Raw genomic sequence first — 14,242 nt, 5'->3', positions numbered from 1 at the left:
CCTCTTGATCTCATTAGCCAATTGCTATAAAAAGCTTCAATTTGTTTTCTTCTTTTAGCAATAATCACCTCCAAAGAAAAGTTGTCAGCAGCTTACATAGAAATGAAGGTTTTTCAGTATTTTTGAGAATTTAAAGGCGAGGTGTTTAATTCAATTCAATAAAAAGAATATACTTTATTGATCCCAAAGGGAAACTAAACATAGTTACAGTCTACTAACCACCTGGACTAGTTTTGTGTTTGTACATCTGCAAAAAAGAATTAGGAAAAAAAAAAAAAAAAAAAAGATCTTACAATTTTTTAATACAAGTGTTTTAGTCTGCAGTATGCCTCTGAAACGTAAGACGTACAGAAAACTATTGGCACTTATGGAATTCCGTACAGGAGCACTAAATTTGAAGAATTTGGAAATAAATTCAGGATTTTGTTGTAATGGGAAACTTTCTCGTTTTAACAAGGGGATTTAAAACTTGTTACGATGATTGAGTGTAAGATGAGTTCTGTCAAGAAAACCAGATTTTTCTTACGGAAATTGTTTTTAACAGTTTCTCATTTATGAAAAGATTGCTTGTTATGAGCAAATCTCATCTCATTATGACAACAAAATTTCTTGTTTCAGTGAAATCTAAAATGTCTCTGTCTGATTGTCTTTTTCTTCTAGACGAAATCAAAAACAGCGGATTCTGTTTTACAGCGACATTTAAAAGAACACATTTTAGTTTTAATGAAATATAAATATCGTTTTAACAACAAAGTTTTCTCACTCGATACTCCTGATTTTTTGTTTTCCAGTCAAGTGCTTTCGTAGTTCTGTCCCTTTTTTTCTTCTTTTGTATTTTTAGCTTGTTTGCGATTCTTGACACTCATATCTCCCGCAGCCCTTGAACGCAGCATCAGTTGATTAAATAAAACGCAGCTTTTTCTGCACTTTTCAGACAAGTTTCACTCCGCAGTCCTCTCGCTCTCTGCCTCCCCTCCCAGACCGGAGAGTTGGATTCATGGCTGCGCATCTGTTCGCGATTTGACCAAAACGCGCCGCTCTGCACAGATTATCGGGATTTTCGCTATAAATAAGGCCTCAGACGGAACCGCTCGGCCCGCCGTCATTCATTTCTGCAGCAGAAGCATCCAGAGGAGATTTAAAAACAAAAATATGATCCCCCTCTGACGGATGGGTCTCCATTCTTCAGCCGGGACAGAAGATTCCCGCAGGTTTCCACGGATCGCCCTTCAGGACGGGACGCGCGGATGTTTGAGGAGACTTTTTGTTTTTTGCGCTTTAAGCTGATCCGATCTGGATTCATGGAACCGTGAAGAGCCGAGAAACGCGCGTCCTCCGCCGGGTTGTTTTGGTCTGAGGAGAGGAAGGGGGGGAAGGCGAAGCGGCTTTCGGGGTAAGTGCAAAACGCAGGGTGACCTACTGGAGGACGCGGCGTTATTTGCACCAAATCCGCTTTTAAATGCGCAGGAATGCGCTGAAATATTCATAAGGTCGCTAAATTTGTGCACGACTTTCTGCATCCTGCAGAATTAGATGCACGAAACTCTCCAAATCTTTTGCTTATTTACAACCAAAAAGTGCGGAAGAACAGTTTCCATCCTTTGTTGTGTGTCATTTTGAATCTTGACCATCATGTATGATGAGGTTACAGCAGCGCCTTCTTTCCAAGAGCCACGTTTTGTAATTTGAGATTGGAGTTGCGTTCAAGTGCGCGGCTCATTTCAGGAGATTGCGTCCTGCAGACGCGGATCTCAGCTTTTTGGTGTGTGTTTTTGTGTGTTACGTGGGGTACGTGGTGGTGGTGGTGGGGGGGGGGGGGAGGTTATAAAGTCACGTGAACACGGCGACAAAAACACAGATTTCATAACGCACGCGCGCACAGCGGCGTGCAGCTGCAGCAAATGTTGCGTTTACGTTCATCCATCCTGCGATATTACAACGTTTATCTATTGAAATACAGGAGAGTTCAAGTAAAAACAAAGACATGTGGGCATTAATCGATAAATAAATAGCAGCAGTTGGTGAATTGTTGTTTTGGCTGACGCGCTGACGTCATCCGCAGGTCGGCTGTCACGTTCATGCTTCATTTAAGGTGTTATTTATTTATTTATTTATGTTGATTTCTGAATGTTTCTAAACTGTCACGGCAGGATGACGCTGATCTGCTGTAAATAACCAAGATGCTTCAATAAAAAAACGGTATTCTAGAAAATATTTGATAATTATTCTGATTCATTTTAAATTGTTTAAATTTATTCTTTAATCTGTCTCCTGATTAACTCGTAACCTGATGAGATTTAACAAACATCTTTTTCTAAACAAATTCAGTAAAAATGAACCAGATTGATCGTATTTTGAACCAAACCAGGAGTCAGACTCATATTCATGTTTTCACCGGTCAGTGAAAGGATGAGGAACTTCTTGTATTTATTTACACATCCTGGTATCTGCACGCTGCCGCCTACTGCTGGTGGCGCGTTCACGCCGCATGGGAAATAATTTCCACTGCAATAACGACACCATTTCAGTCATTTATATATTTATATTTTCCTCTTTGTGTTCAGAGTCTGGATGAATGTAGAGATTTTTTTAATCTGTTTTTGTGGATGTGTTAGATATGTCTGCCAAAAGTTAAACTATTTCACATTTTGTCCTCTTGCATCATAATCTACTGTAATTAATTAATTTTTACTTCCACTAGTTGGAATATTACCATTTTTAAAAGGCTTTATCAAATAAAAATCTGAAAAATGTGGCATGCATTTGTATTCCTGTACTCTTGTTACCTCTAAGCAAAGTCCTGTCCTGTTAATAGTTTATTTAATTTGTAATTTAAGCACAACATAAACACAGCTGTTCTACAAAGACCAGATTTGAGGCTGCTGAGGAAACATGGTAGTGGCAGCATCATGCTGCAGGACAAGTTTTAATTAACATTGTCTCTTTTAACTCAGACTAACACTCAAATTTTGACTAAACTCACAACTGACTTTTATTGTTGGTATTATGACTAAATTAGTAATAATTATCACAGTAAAACTCACAATTATTACTTTTTATCCTGCTTATGATAAAACTCACAATTAGTACTTCTTGAAATTTTGTCTTTTAATCTCAGAGTTATTACTTTAAAACTCATCATTATGACTTCCTGTTTATTTTTTTTTTAATAGCAGAAATGGGCTTCCATAGAATACAAACGTAACACTTTTCAGGTTTTTATCTGTTTAAAAATAGTGAAAACCATTTATATCTGCCATTCCACTGCACTATTATTACTGTTTTGTCTTTCTAATAAAAACTCATTGAGGTTTAAGTTGAAAAAAAAAGTTTAAGTTTTAAAGATCACTTTGTTGCAACTTTAAAGAAAAAAAATCAGCATTTGGCCAAAATTAAATCGGCTGGTCAAGCTGTTTAAAAATCAGTGATCGGCCAAAAATCTGCAATCAGTGCACACATATTTTAAGACCTGGTTTTACAGAACACCAGGTGTTTATCTTGCTTCTGAGCCTGTCAATCTGATAAACTGACAAATTTTCACCCCAAGACAATTCAAGCCGGTCTCACAGGCATCTATCTAAAACCTATTTTGTTACAGAAGAGCATGAATAAATTGTTGGCTGTCAAAGGAAGGACAAAACTTCCCTGAGGCAGGAATGAACCGAGTTGTATCAGAACGTATTGTCCCAGAGCAAACGGCTCCACTTCACAACTCAAAAAATCTGTTTATTAAAAGTTATTAAAACTAGAATCAAAGCGCTTCTAAACCTGGAATTTTGGGGAAATTTGGGGAAATTCAGCAGTTTGTTTCAAGTCACAAACTGCTGAATTTGAACACAAACAAAACAATGTTAATTACTAAATTTTTATTATTTTTATTTTATTTTATTTTTACAAACTGTTTCCTAACTTACGTCAGACATTGGTGTGCATCTTTCCAGCTAGTTAGCTTACTAGCCAGCTAAGAGTGGGCAAAAACATAATATTACTTTAAATATAGATCAGATTATTTTTGATGCTCAACTGTTGAGACGTTAACTCACTAAGTACAGTCATACTGTTATATTAGATACTGCTTTAAACATTTATTTAATTAGGAACCAAACGTCCCTGCATCGAGGACTCCAGCTAGCTATTTTTATTTATTATCACTTCAGACATTCATTAAAGCAGCTGGACTAGACTGCTTTTAGGTTAAATAGTTATTTTTGTTTTTTTTTTTTCCTCAAGTGTCTTGGTTTAAGCATCTCACTGAAGGACAATTATGGGTTTTCACACTATTTTGCTGTGTGAACTCTCCGTGTTTCCATTGACTAGCTTAGTTCTAGCTTATTATTGTTAATACTGTAAATACCGGCGGTTTATTAACAAATAATTTTGGTTGAAAACATTTTTACAATACATTTGGACATCACAGTTGTACAAAAAGTCCCCGCTTCTCTAGAAATCAGTATTAAAGCTTTAAAAACTAACTTAAAGAACCGCTTTTTGTTTTTGTTTTTTGGGGGTTTTAACGTTTAAATTCGGTTGTCTTCTATCCTATGGGTGCGTGAAGGCAACGCGGCCGCCCATTGGTCGATTTGGCCGTCGATCGGAACGCGCTTCTCCTCCCACGTGGTGACGTCCCCCTCTCCAAAGTAACCAGGCCAGTCCATTACGCACACAAAAGGCACAACAAAAGCCTGTGTGGGGAGAAAGAGATCCGTCGGCACCTTGTGGATGCAACAATAAGTTCCCACCTGGCGGCATCACACGTGGACCGAAACCCGGGACCGAGACAATCACCGGTTTACCCTGAAAGGAAAAAAAAAACACCAATATTAGCATAAAATAACAACAACAACAACGTCCATCTGGCTGCAGTTTCCCCACCGAGATCTTGACTCAGGTGGTGAGTTGATCCAACATTGTTTTCATGATGAGTCTGTGAGGAGAGGTTCGGTTCTGGTGCCGCGTTGGGTTCACTGTCAGAACAAAAAGCAAGAAGGAAAACAAGGTAAGCAGCTGAGCCACACTGTTGCGCTTCGTCGAGCTCTTTTGTTGGGGATAAACTCGTTTGGAGGCGGAAAAAACATGGAATGAAGCGGATTGGAAACGAGCGGAATGTTGAGATTTTCCCTGTGAGATGCGGGGAAAAGATGCATGCGTTGTTTTTATTTGTTTGTCATGTTTAACAGAAGAGGACAGCGAGTCTTTTGTCTTCCTGTTCGCGGCACAGCGCGCCGCTTCTTTGTTTTCATTTGGAATAATCAGCTGATCCTGCTGGGATCCTCAGTCCTCTCAGCTTATCTGCTTTAATCATTCTGCAAAAGAAAACGCCACATAAAGACAAAACGGACCTGATAAGAAGGAGAGGAAGTGCATTCAACCAAAAGATGAGCAGCACATGACTAGTTTATCACCTTCTAAAAAGCTTATTCGGTCTTTTACTTCATCTGTTTGTTGTAGGGAAACATAGATTATCATTTAAAAAGCTAAAAATAAAGAGGAGAAACTTATTACATGCGCAGAAGTCACCAAACCCCTGTTGACTTGTCCTTATTGGGTGTTATTGAATAAAGTGTGCGTCATATCAAGCTGTCATCGGGGAAACAAACGACCTATTGTTTGCACTGATCGATCATCCAGAGACTGGAATTGGCTGATATTTGTTCTGTCTAACAAGTCATATAACGTTTGGGCTGTAAATGCCTCATAAAGCAGGATGATGTTCTGACTTTATGAGCTTTTTGTTCTACATAAAAATGAACTAAATGGTGGTGATGTAACATTATGTCAAAACAGAAATGTTCTAATGCAAATGTTAGACATTTAAATTATTTATTGTCATTAGGAGAAAAGAAATCAGTGAAAAACTGAATCCATGTTGGCGAAAGTCCCCAAAAGGCCAGAAATCGTCCGATTGGTGGATCTCTGCTCCAAGCGTTTGAGGTTTGCTGCTTTGATCAGAGGGTAAACTCTCAAAAACCTTGAAACTGGACACTGACCCGGGTCCAGTTGGGAACTAAAGTAACCCAATAGGAGACAGAACAAAGATCAGCCAGTCAGGCTGCGGTGAAGTCAGGGAGGAAATTAAAACAAGCTGCCGTTGTTTGTGTTTAACGACGCACCGATCAATCAGCCACTGATTGGAATCGGGATCAAATAAATAAAAACCAGATATTTTTCCTCTTGTTCGTTAAATGCATCAAAACAAAGAACTCTCATAAGTTTTAGTCTATACGTGTGTAAACCTTTTTTTTTCTTAGCAGCTAAAACAAACACAAACAAATTTGCATTCACTTTAATGAGAGAGACAGTCCTATTTGTTTATTTCTGTTGGATTGAAAATTATTTCCTATGTGAAAAAGTCCTTAAAAATTTGTTTTATCATCTAAATCCTGAAATCATTGTCCGATCAGAGCCTCATTACCTTGTGGTGAATACAAAGGCTAGTTAGCATAGCAACCGATGACGACAAACAAACAGTTCTTCTGTAACTGTAAGTTGTTTCTTCAACTTTAGCACATTTAGCAGCAAATACATCAGGTGATTGACAGCCCTAACACCCGCCTCCTGGCTCTGATTGGTTGTTTTTGGTCGGGAGCGATGCAATTCTTCAGCTCAGGGAGGAAATGGATCTTTTCACAGGTTATCTGTCTCATATTAAACTGTCGTTAAACAAATATATGACATGTTTTTATAAAAGTTAAAGGCTGCAGGTTTAAGGAGTAAACGGGGAAAAGTTTTTAAGTTTTCCAACCTGCAAATGCAGGAACAGGTGGGGGTGGGGGCAGAACCGGAAAAAGATTGTTAAATGGTCTCATTAAAAGGACTTTTAACATTATGAAGTAATTAAAAGCATTTAATTTTTAAAACCTTCTTTTTAAAAAGTTGGCCTGTTGTCTTTAGTTTGGTGTTTTGGTCTCACCTTGCTGTTTTATTCAGGGATGATTTTATTTATAGAGACTTTATGATTCACTTCATTTGTTGTTTCTGTTGTTTTTGTTTAGTTTGGATATTTAAAATGGCTTCCAGTTCCAGCGTTAAATTCCCATTGAAAGGTTATCCATCTTTGATTATGTGTTGCTGTAATTACTGTTACTTCTAAGCGGCCTCATAAAACAATATCGTTTATCGCAATAACTTCCAGGACAATTTATTGTCCAGTAAAATGCATCGTGCCAGGCCTCTTGACGCCTCGTTGGATGTTAAACGTGTTTGTTGTTGGGGAAGAAGCCAAAACAAACAAACGCTCCGGTATTTAACCATCTCTGCTGGGATAATTGAATAAATATTTGCGCGTTTGCGTCATGTTGAGGGAAAAACAACCTGCTATTGTTCGCATGTGCAGTGGACAACCCTTCCTTTCTGCACAAAGCTCATTTAGTGATGTTGATGATGCTGAGGTCTGACATTTATAAAGCGCTCTGCGAGTGTGTGAGTGTGTGTGTGGTTGCCTCTCGCCGTGCACGCGGCAGCGGGTTTAAACTGGGCTAATTCACAGAGGGGATTTGGCCCTTTTCATGCAGGGATTATGCCTCCAGCACCTGTGCAGATTATGTAAATACGGCTCGTCTGGGAGGCCAGCGCTGTGTTTATGTTGTCATCTAAACGCGTGTTTGCAGAGCCGCCATGCTTCACGTCACAACCCACTTCCTGTCAGGCTGCGGAAGAAACCTTTTTTCTAGTTTTGTTTTTGTCGTCCGGCTGCCGGCTTCTGTCTCGACGCTGCTCTTCCTGTCGCTGAAGTGTGTTTTAAATGCATCGTTTCTGTTTTCCTTTCCACTTTGTGCAGCCTCTGACATTCACACACAATGTGTGTGAAAGTGAACTCTTGACAACCTTTAGCTTAGCAAAAAAGGAACTGGAGATAAATAAGTATGTGTGTTTAAAAGTGCATCACATAACTTTTATGAAAGATATATAATTTTTACACATTTTTGTGAAAACTGTCACCTTGACATGACAGTTTTTAATGAGACAGATGATCTGTGAAAAGATCTTTCTCCTCCAAAAAACATTTCTGAGTTTCAATTGTAAATTTTTTCACATTTAAAACTCAGAAATTAACTTTTTTTTTCCTTTCTAGAAAATTTCTGAGATCTCAAAAGCTACTATTGCCTCCTGAGTAAAAGCAGAAAACAATCAATCATACAGGAGGCGGGTCTTACAGCTGCCAATCAATCTCTTGTACTTGCTGCTAAATGTATGATGGGGAAAAATAACTTTCCGGTGCAGGTCAGACAGAATTTATTGTTTTCATATTTCCCCAAAGTGGCAATGAAAATATCACATTGTAATTGGAGTGCAACAAGATCTCATCATACAAGAAATGTCATGATTTTAAAACATTTTATCAAGTCATTTATTTAAACTTTTCAAACTGAACAATTTCTACTTTTTTTTTTCTCCTAGAAAATTTCTGAGATCTCAAAATTTCTTTTTGGCTGAAATTTGAACTTATGATTGAACTTCCTGTGCTGTTTGCAATGCAAATTGTTTAACGCTGAAAAAAACATTTTCAAATCTCTTTTCTCTGGAAGCTTGACGCTCAGCCTCCACTAGCAGATCCGGATCAGCCGCAGTTTCCCTGCACACAGACAGCAATGCTTACAGAAACAAGTATTTTCTTTGACAGATGAGCCTTTTAGCAGGTGCTGGCTGCAAACCACTGACAGATTCAGAGCAATTAATAAAGAGAATTGCATTGACAAGATGAATGAGGGGCTTCTAGAAGGGAGCAGACCAGAGTGTAAAAAGGAACAAACCTTTTCGGTGTCAGTTAGCGAGGACTGATACTTTTTTAAAAGCCATTAATGCCGTCTTTGATTTATGCCGCAGCACAGTAGGAGCATATTTTCATTTTGTGTGAATTCCTGCTGCTGTTGAAACACCTGCAGAGACTTTTCTGTCAACAACTGCATGCGTCGACTATTCTGGTCTGTCCTGTTTAACTGCCGTGCAATTGTTTCTGCAGACCTACAAATAGAACAAAAGTTACTTGTCAAAGAAGTTTTTTTACATGTTGTTTTTAAAGTAGAGCTGCACATGTGTGCAGTTTTGCAGTATTAACAGAATTCTTTAGTTCAAAAAGTAAAACTCGTACATTGCCGTCACAGATATCTGAGTCTGCCACTGAGATTTTATGGTCATTAAAGCAGCTATCGGTACTTTTTAGTGAACAGCTGCCAACTTCTGCTGGAAAATGAAATCAGCATCTCCAGCAGATAACATGACTCAGCAAATCAACGCCGCATTTCTCCTAAAATATTCAGTAAACTTTATATTTAATTTATTAATTATTTAAATTCTTTAGGCTATTTTTTTTTTTTTTTACGGCCAGAACCGTTGAATTCACACGTTTCTGGTACCTCCAGTAAATCTGATGCACAAGCTACATGCCCCCAAAAAACAAAGCTGCTTCTTTTCACCCATTTGAGGTGAATTTCTGCTTCAGAAACGACCTGATTGGATGCCGGAAAAGACTATTGTTGTGCTGAAAGAAGTTATCAGCAAAGCTATTAAAGTCTAAATTAGCATCTGAATGGAAAACTTGTAGCAGCAGCACAGACGCTAACGCTAATGTTAGCATCCACATTTCTTAAGAAGCGCCATGATTGATCAGAAGTTCCTGAAACACTGGAACTTTAGCTGATTTATGTTTATTTACTCAATAATCTATCAACAAAAAATGATTTTTAATTGAAAACGTTGCATGTTTTGTCTATATATATTTTTTGGCTAAATCGACTAATTATATGCAAAGTTTATTGATCTTTAAGAATGTGATCTTCTATTATTGTATGCCTTGAAAATGTCCTCAAAACAACAATATTATCATTTATCGCAATGACTACTGGGACAATTTATCCTCCAGTAACAACTGTTGTTGTTAAAGTCCATTATTGTTATATTTCAAATCATTCCCAGTCGACTGTTTAATGTCAGCATTTGATGTTTCCTCACTTTTATTCTTCACCTGAAGCAAAACCATCTGAAAACTTATTCGTCCTGCAGCTATCTGTCCGTTGGGACAAAACAGTCACAAATTGCAAATCAGTGAGTTTGCAACCAAGTGAATCACATTACGGGACGTTTTGATTGTCGGAATATTTCGTTACTTGGCCACACATTCGTTGTGCACAACCCACGATTGTAATCATGTAATAGACGATTGTAATCAAATGATTGCTCCAGCTAATGAGCCGTGTTCCTACTGGAAATATAATCGGGATCATGTTTGCTAAAAATAGCCGATGCAGACCGCGCCACTAACCGCTTCACCTCTGTGGCTTCTCCTCCGCAGGCTCGATTTTCTCCTGTGGTGTCTGTGTGGAGCGTCCCACACACCCACTCCACAACAACGACGGCTTTTGCTTGCATCTTCCAGTGTTTCTTCTGTCAGCAAGTCCAGCAGAGCTGCAACTCTTCCAGTGCCAGCCCTGACACCAGCGAGGAGCCCTGCCCCACTGACATGGTGAAGATGACCAAGTCGAAGACCTTCCAGGCCTACCTGCCATCCTGCCACCGCACATACAGCTGCATCCACTGCCGAGCGCACCTGGCCAACCACGACGAGCTCATCTCAAAGGTAACCTGCTCCGTTCGTCTTCGTTTAAAGCTCCGCTTCCTTAAACAGGGATTTTGTGTATCCTGAACAGTTACGGGATACACAAAATTTATAATGTTTTTTGCATAAAATCATTCCTACATAGTGCAATCTGCCTATTCTGTCACTTTAAATCCTGCTAAAATGGCTGCAGTCGTACAACCTTCTTATTTCCAGCAGCCATTGCAAGGTCCTGGTTTGTGATGTCGCATTGTGGATGGTTTTTGAAAAACATTAAACTTTTTGCCCAAAACATGATGGGGTGGGTTTTTTTTAAGGGCTTTGGTTATTTTTAGAGGTAAAAAATGTGCAAAAAGGTTAATTTTTCACCCTTTAGGGGGATCTTCACAGTCTGTTCACTGGAGACCAAAGTTGCAACATTTGTTACATTTTCAGCTGATTAAGAAACTGAGTTCAACTTCCTTCATGAAATGTAAACAGAGTGGCTTCAGATTTAGCCTGCCATTAGACTGGTTGTATTTACCCAGAATGCATTGCGCTGTAGTCCGCCTCCTGCTTTTGGAGCGGTCTCTGGTCCGCTTGCCATTCACATATGGATTCAAATCGTACCCGTGTTCACTTCAATCAAGCTGAAACCGACGTTTGTAGGCGGTTGTGAATTCAGTGAATGAACCAAACTTTCTAGCAAACGAACGAAGTGGACCAAACGGAGCTGGTGTGAACGCGCCCTAAAAGAACCTCGCAGGTCTTCCTCCGCTGCTCTGTCAACGTTTACTGACGGAAAATAGCTTGAGGGAATTTGCAGCTGTCTGTCGCGTCTCACCACAGCCGCGTTTGCTGCCTTCGGGTCCAAAAGCGTCTGGAGAACAACAACAATGCATCCATGTGACTCTTCAAATGCTCATCAACTGTTTGCGGTGCCACTTCACTTCGGGCTAAAAATAACAGCAGAAAGTGTGATGCAGCAGATTTGGGAGATGTAGGTCACTGTGACACAACTAAGCTGTTTTTATCTGCGCTAAAATTTAAGACATGTGGTGATGTGAGGACCGATGAATGAATGGAGTCCAGCAGGCCCGTCACAGCGCGTCGGCGTCTTCATACTGAAGCTCTGATTTGATTTATTTTCTGCCTAAATGCAAACCATTTTCCACTTTTTCCTTCTGAGTTTTATCCGCCAAAATAGTCCCAGTTTTAGTCACTTACATATTTGGAACTAATTTGGTTGCGTATCAGATTGTTTTCACAGCGTCTGCTGTCTGAACAGTCATGAGGAATCTGATCCGACTTTTAGTTGGGAGGCAATTCTGCAAAAACACAAACTATCCTAGAACACTTGAAATAAGACAAACTAATTTAGTAAAGCTATACATGCTTGTTTTAAGTCAATAATTTATAGATATTGATTTACAAAAGTACTTATTCTATTGTCAGATTATTTCACGTAAGGGAAAAATGTCTTGTTTTAAGTGAAATCATCTGCCAGTGGAATAAATGGTTTTCTTTTTATCATTATCAAGGAATTATTGACTTAAATCAAGCTCCTGTATCTTGTTGAAAAGTTACTCTAAGTTAGTTTTGTCTTATTTCAAGTGTATTAAGATATTTTCACGAGAAACTAGTTTGCAGTGCAGAAGAATCCAGACTGACGATGTTTCCAAGATTTATTGTCCAAAACTAAAATAACCAAAGTCCATAAATATTTGACACCTCCACTGACCACACACACAACTTCCTGTTCTGCTGTTTAAACATCAAGTTCATAGCTAACATGGTTGTTTGGACAGCAAAAAGTGCTTAACAGAAGGTTTATTTACAGAATTAAACCAGGTGAAGCTAAAACTGCCACTACAGCAGTTTTGGGTCGAATATAATTATTAACATAAGTATCTATTTTTTTATGCTAAGTGAAAAAATATATTTTTGTACAGTTTTGGCTTAATTACTGCTTGTTCTTTCAGTAAGTATCCTATTTGGGAGTCTGTAAATTCCAGTAAACAATTAATTGATCACTAAATTGGTTGATTATTTAAATAATCAATTAATCATTATTAATTGTTATTAATTCAATTAATTGCTATTAATTGAATTAATTGTGAATAATTCAATTAATCGTTTCAGCCCTACCCTAGTTGGACCTGTACAAGTCCTGGATGGAGGTAATTTCAGCCCTGATGCTTCTCTCTGGCTTTAGCGACTGATCAATTGTTAAATTAGTTGTCAATTGCTTCAATTAGTCACAAATTGTTTCAGCCCTAATTGTGACCACTTAAAGGTTTCTGCAGGCTTTTCATGAAATATTACTCCTGTGAAGAAAATAAACCCTCAAATAGCCAATTAATTTCCAATCCCAGTCGTTAATGGCTCCCTCTGTATTGGTGATCAGCTCTGGCTGAGAGGAAAAACAAACCAACAAACTGAACATTCAGGTGACACGGCAGCAGAATGCAGCAGGATGCAGCAGGATGCAGCAGGATTCACAGCGTTCTCCGTCAGGCCCAGTCGTCAATCAGCCTGCGGAGAACCACAAATGTTTCTTTGCTGTGTCCCGGTTTATTAAAGACGTTTGAATTATTGAGTTTCCCATTGGCCAAACAATGATGGCCTCTCACTGACGTTTGGAGCCGCAAACCCAGAAAAGCTGGTCGATGTTGATGGTAGAATCGGCAGCTGGGGAGGGAAAGTGAGTAAAGTTTCTAGGTGATCAGATTAAGGTGGAGCTGCAGCGCTGACCTTTGTGTTATTGTAGGAACCTGACAGCACGCTCGCCCCAGTGCTGCTCTCTCACCACGCTCTAAGCTGATTATTCAAATGACAACGATGATCAATCTGCACGCTCGCTGTGTCTGTGTCAGAATCCATTTCCCTGCTGTAACTTAGAGACATTGTTGGTGCTGGCAGGGAAATGGATCCAAAACCCAACGGCGTCTCTCCTTTCAGCAGGATCAGAGGTCTAATCTCTCTAAGTTTAGAACCCATTGTTGTTTTTTTAGGACAGTTTTACACCTCATGGTCCGGTAGATTCGAAACGGCTCATTTCCAGAAAAATGAACCGTTTTCAGATGCGCAATAAGATACACATCTGTTGGCTTATTCAACCTTGTTTTTTCTAGCAGCCATTGTACAACAGTAAAACCAGCGGACGTGCTGGAGCTCCTTTGGGGTTGCTAGGTAATGGGCGGAACTCTGGCGGGGTTGCTAGGTAACGGGCAGAACTCTGGCGGGGTTGCTAGGTAACGGCGGAACTCTGGCAGGTTGCTAGGTAACGGGCGGAACTCTGGCGGGGTTGCTAGGTAACGGGCAGAACTCTGGCAGGTTGCTAGGTAACGGCGGAACTCTGGCAGGTTGCTAGGTAACGGGCAGAACTCTGGCAGGTTGCTAGGTAACGGGCAGAACTCTGGCAGGTTGCTAGGTAACGGGCAGAACTCTGGCGGGGTTGCTAGGTAACGGGCAGAACTCTGGCAGGTTGCTAGGTAACAGGCGGAACTCTGGCGGGGTTGCTAGGTAACGGGCAGAACTCTGGCCGTTGCTAGGTAACGGCGGAACTCTGGCAGGTTGCTAGGTAACGGGCGGAACTCTGGCGGGGTTGCCTGGTGATTTGTGACGTTACATTCCTGAGCTTTTTGAAGCGGCTCATTTTCTAGACGCCAAAAAAAAACATCTGGGTTTTTTTTAAGCTTTGGGCTGTTT

At 39.7% G+C, this 14,242-nt stretch overlaps 1 protein-coding gene across 6 annotated transcripts in view; it reads left to right on the top strand.

Moving 5' to 3' along the window:
• Positions 1 to 14,242, top strand: part of ypel1 (yippee-like 1) — a 36,889-nt gene that overhangs the window by 2,231 nt on the left and 20,416 nt on the right. The window contains exons 1-2 of one of the 6 annotated variants that reach the window (XM_055039328.1): positions 886 to 1,393; positions 10,289 to 10,573. In XM_055039328.1, the coding sequence (XP_054895303.1) occupies positions 10,457 to 10,573 (117 nt within the window). In that variant the 5' untranslated portion in view covers positions 886 to 1,393; positions 10,289 to 10,456. Of the gene's footprint in view, positions 1 to 885; positions 1,394 to 4,585; positions 4,997 to 10,288; positions 10,574 to 14,242 lie in introns of those variants that run through there. The other 5 variants (XM_055039331.1, XM_055039326.1, XM_055039330.1 and 2 more) reach the window with 5 other exon arrangements.

This window comes from Poeciliopsis prolifica, unplaced genomic scaffold, assembly GCF_027474105.1.
Source record: "Poeciliopsis prolifica strain line A6 unplaced genomic scaffold, Auburn_PproV2 SCAFFOLD014, whole genome shotgun sequence".
Lineage (NCBI taxonomy): Eukaryota > Metazoa > Chordata > Actinopteri > Cyprinodontiformes > Poeciliidae > Poeciliopsis > Poeciliopsis prolifica.
The sequence above is the reverse complement of the archived record's forward strand: the minus strand, read 5'-3'. Positions and strand labels throughout refer to the sequence as shown.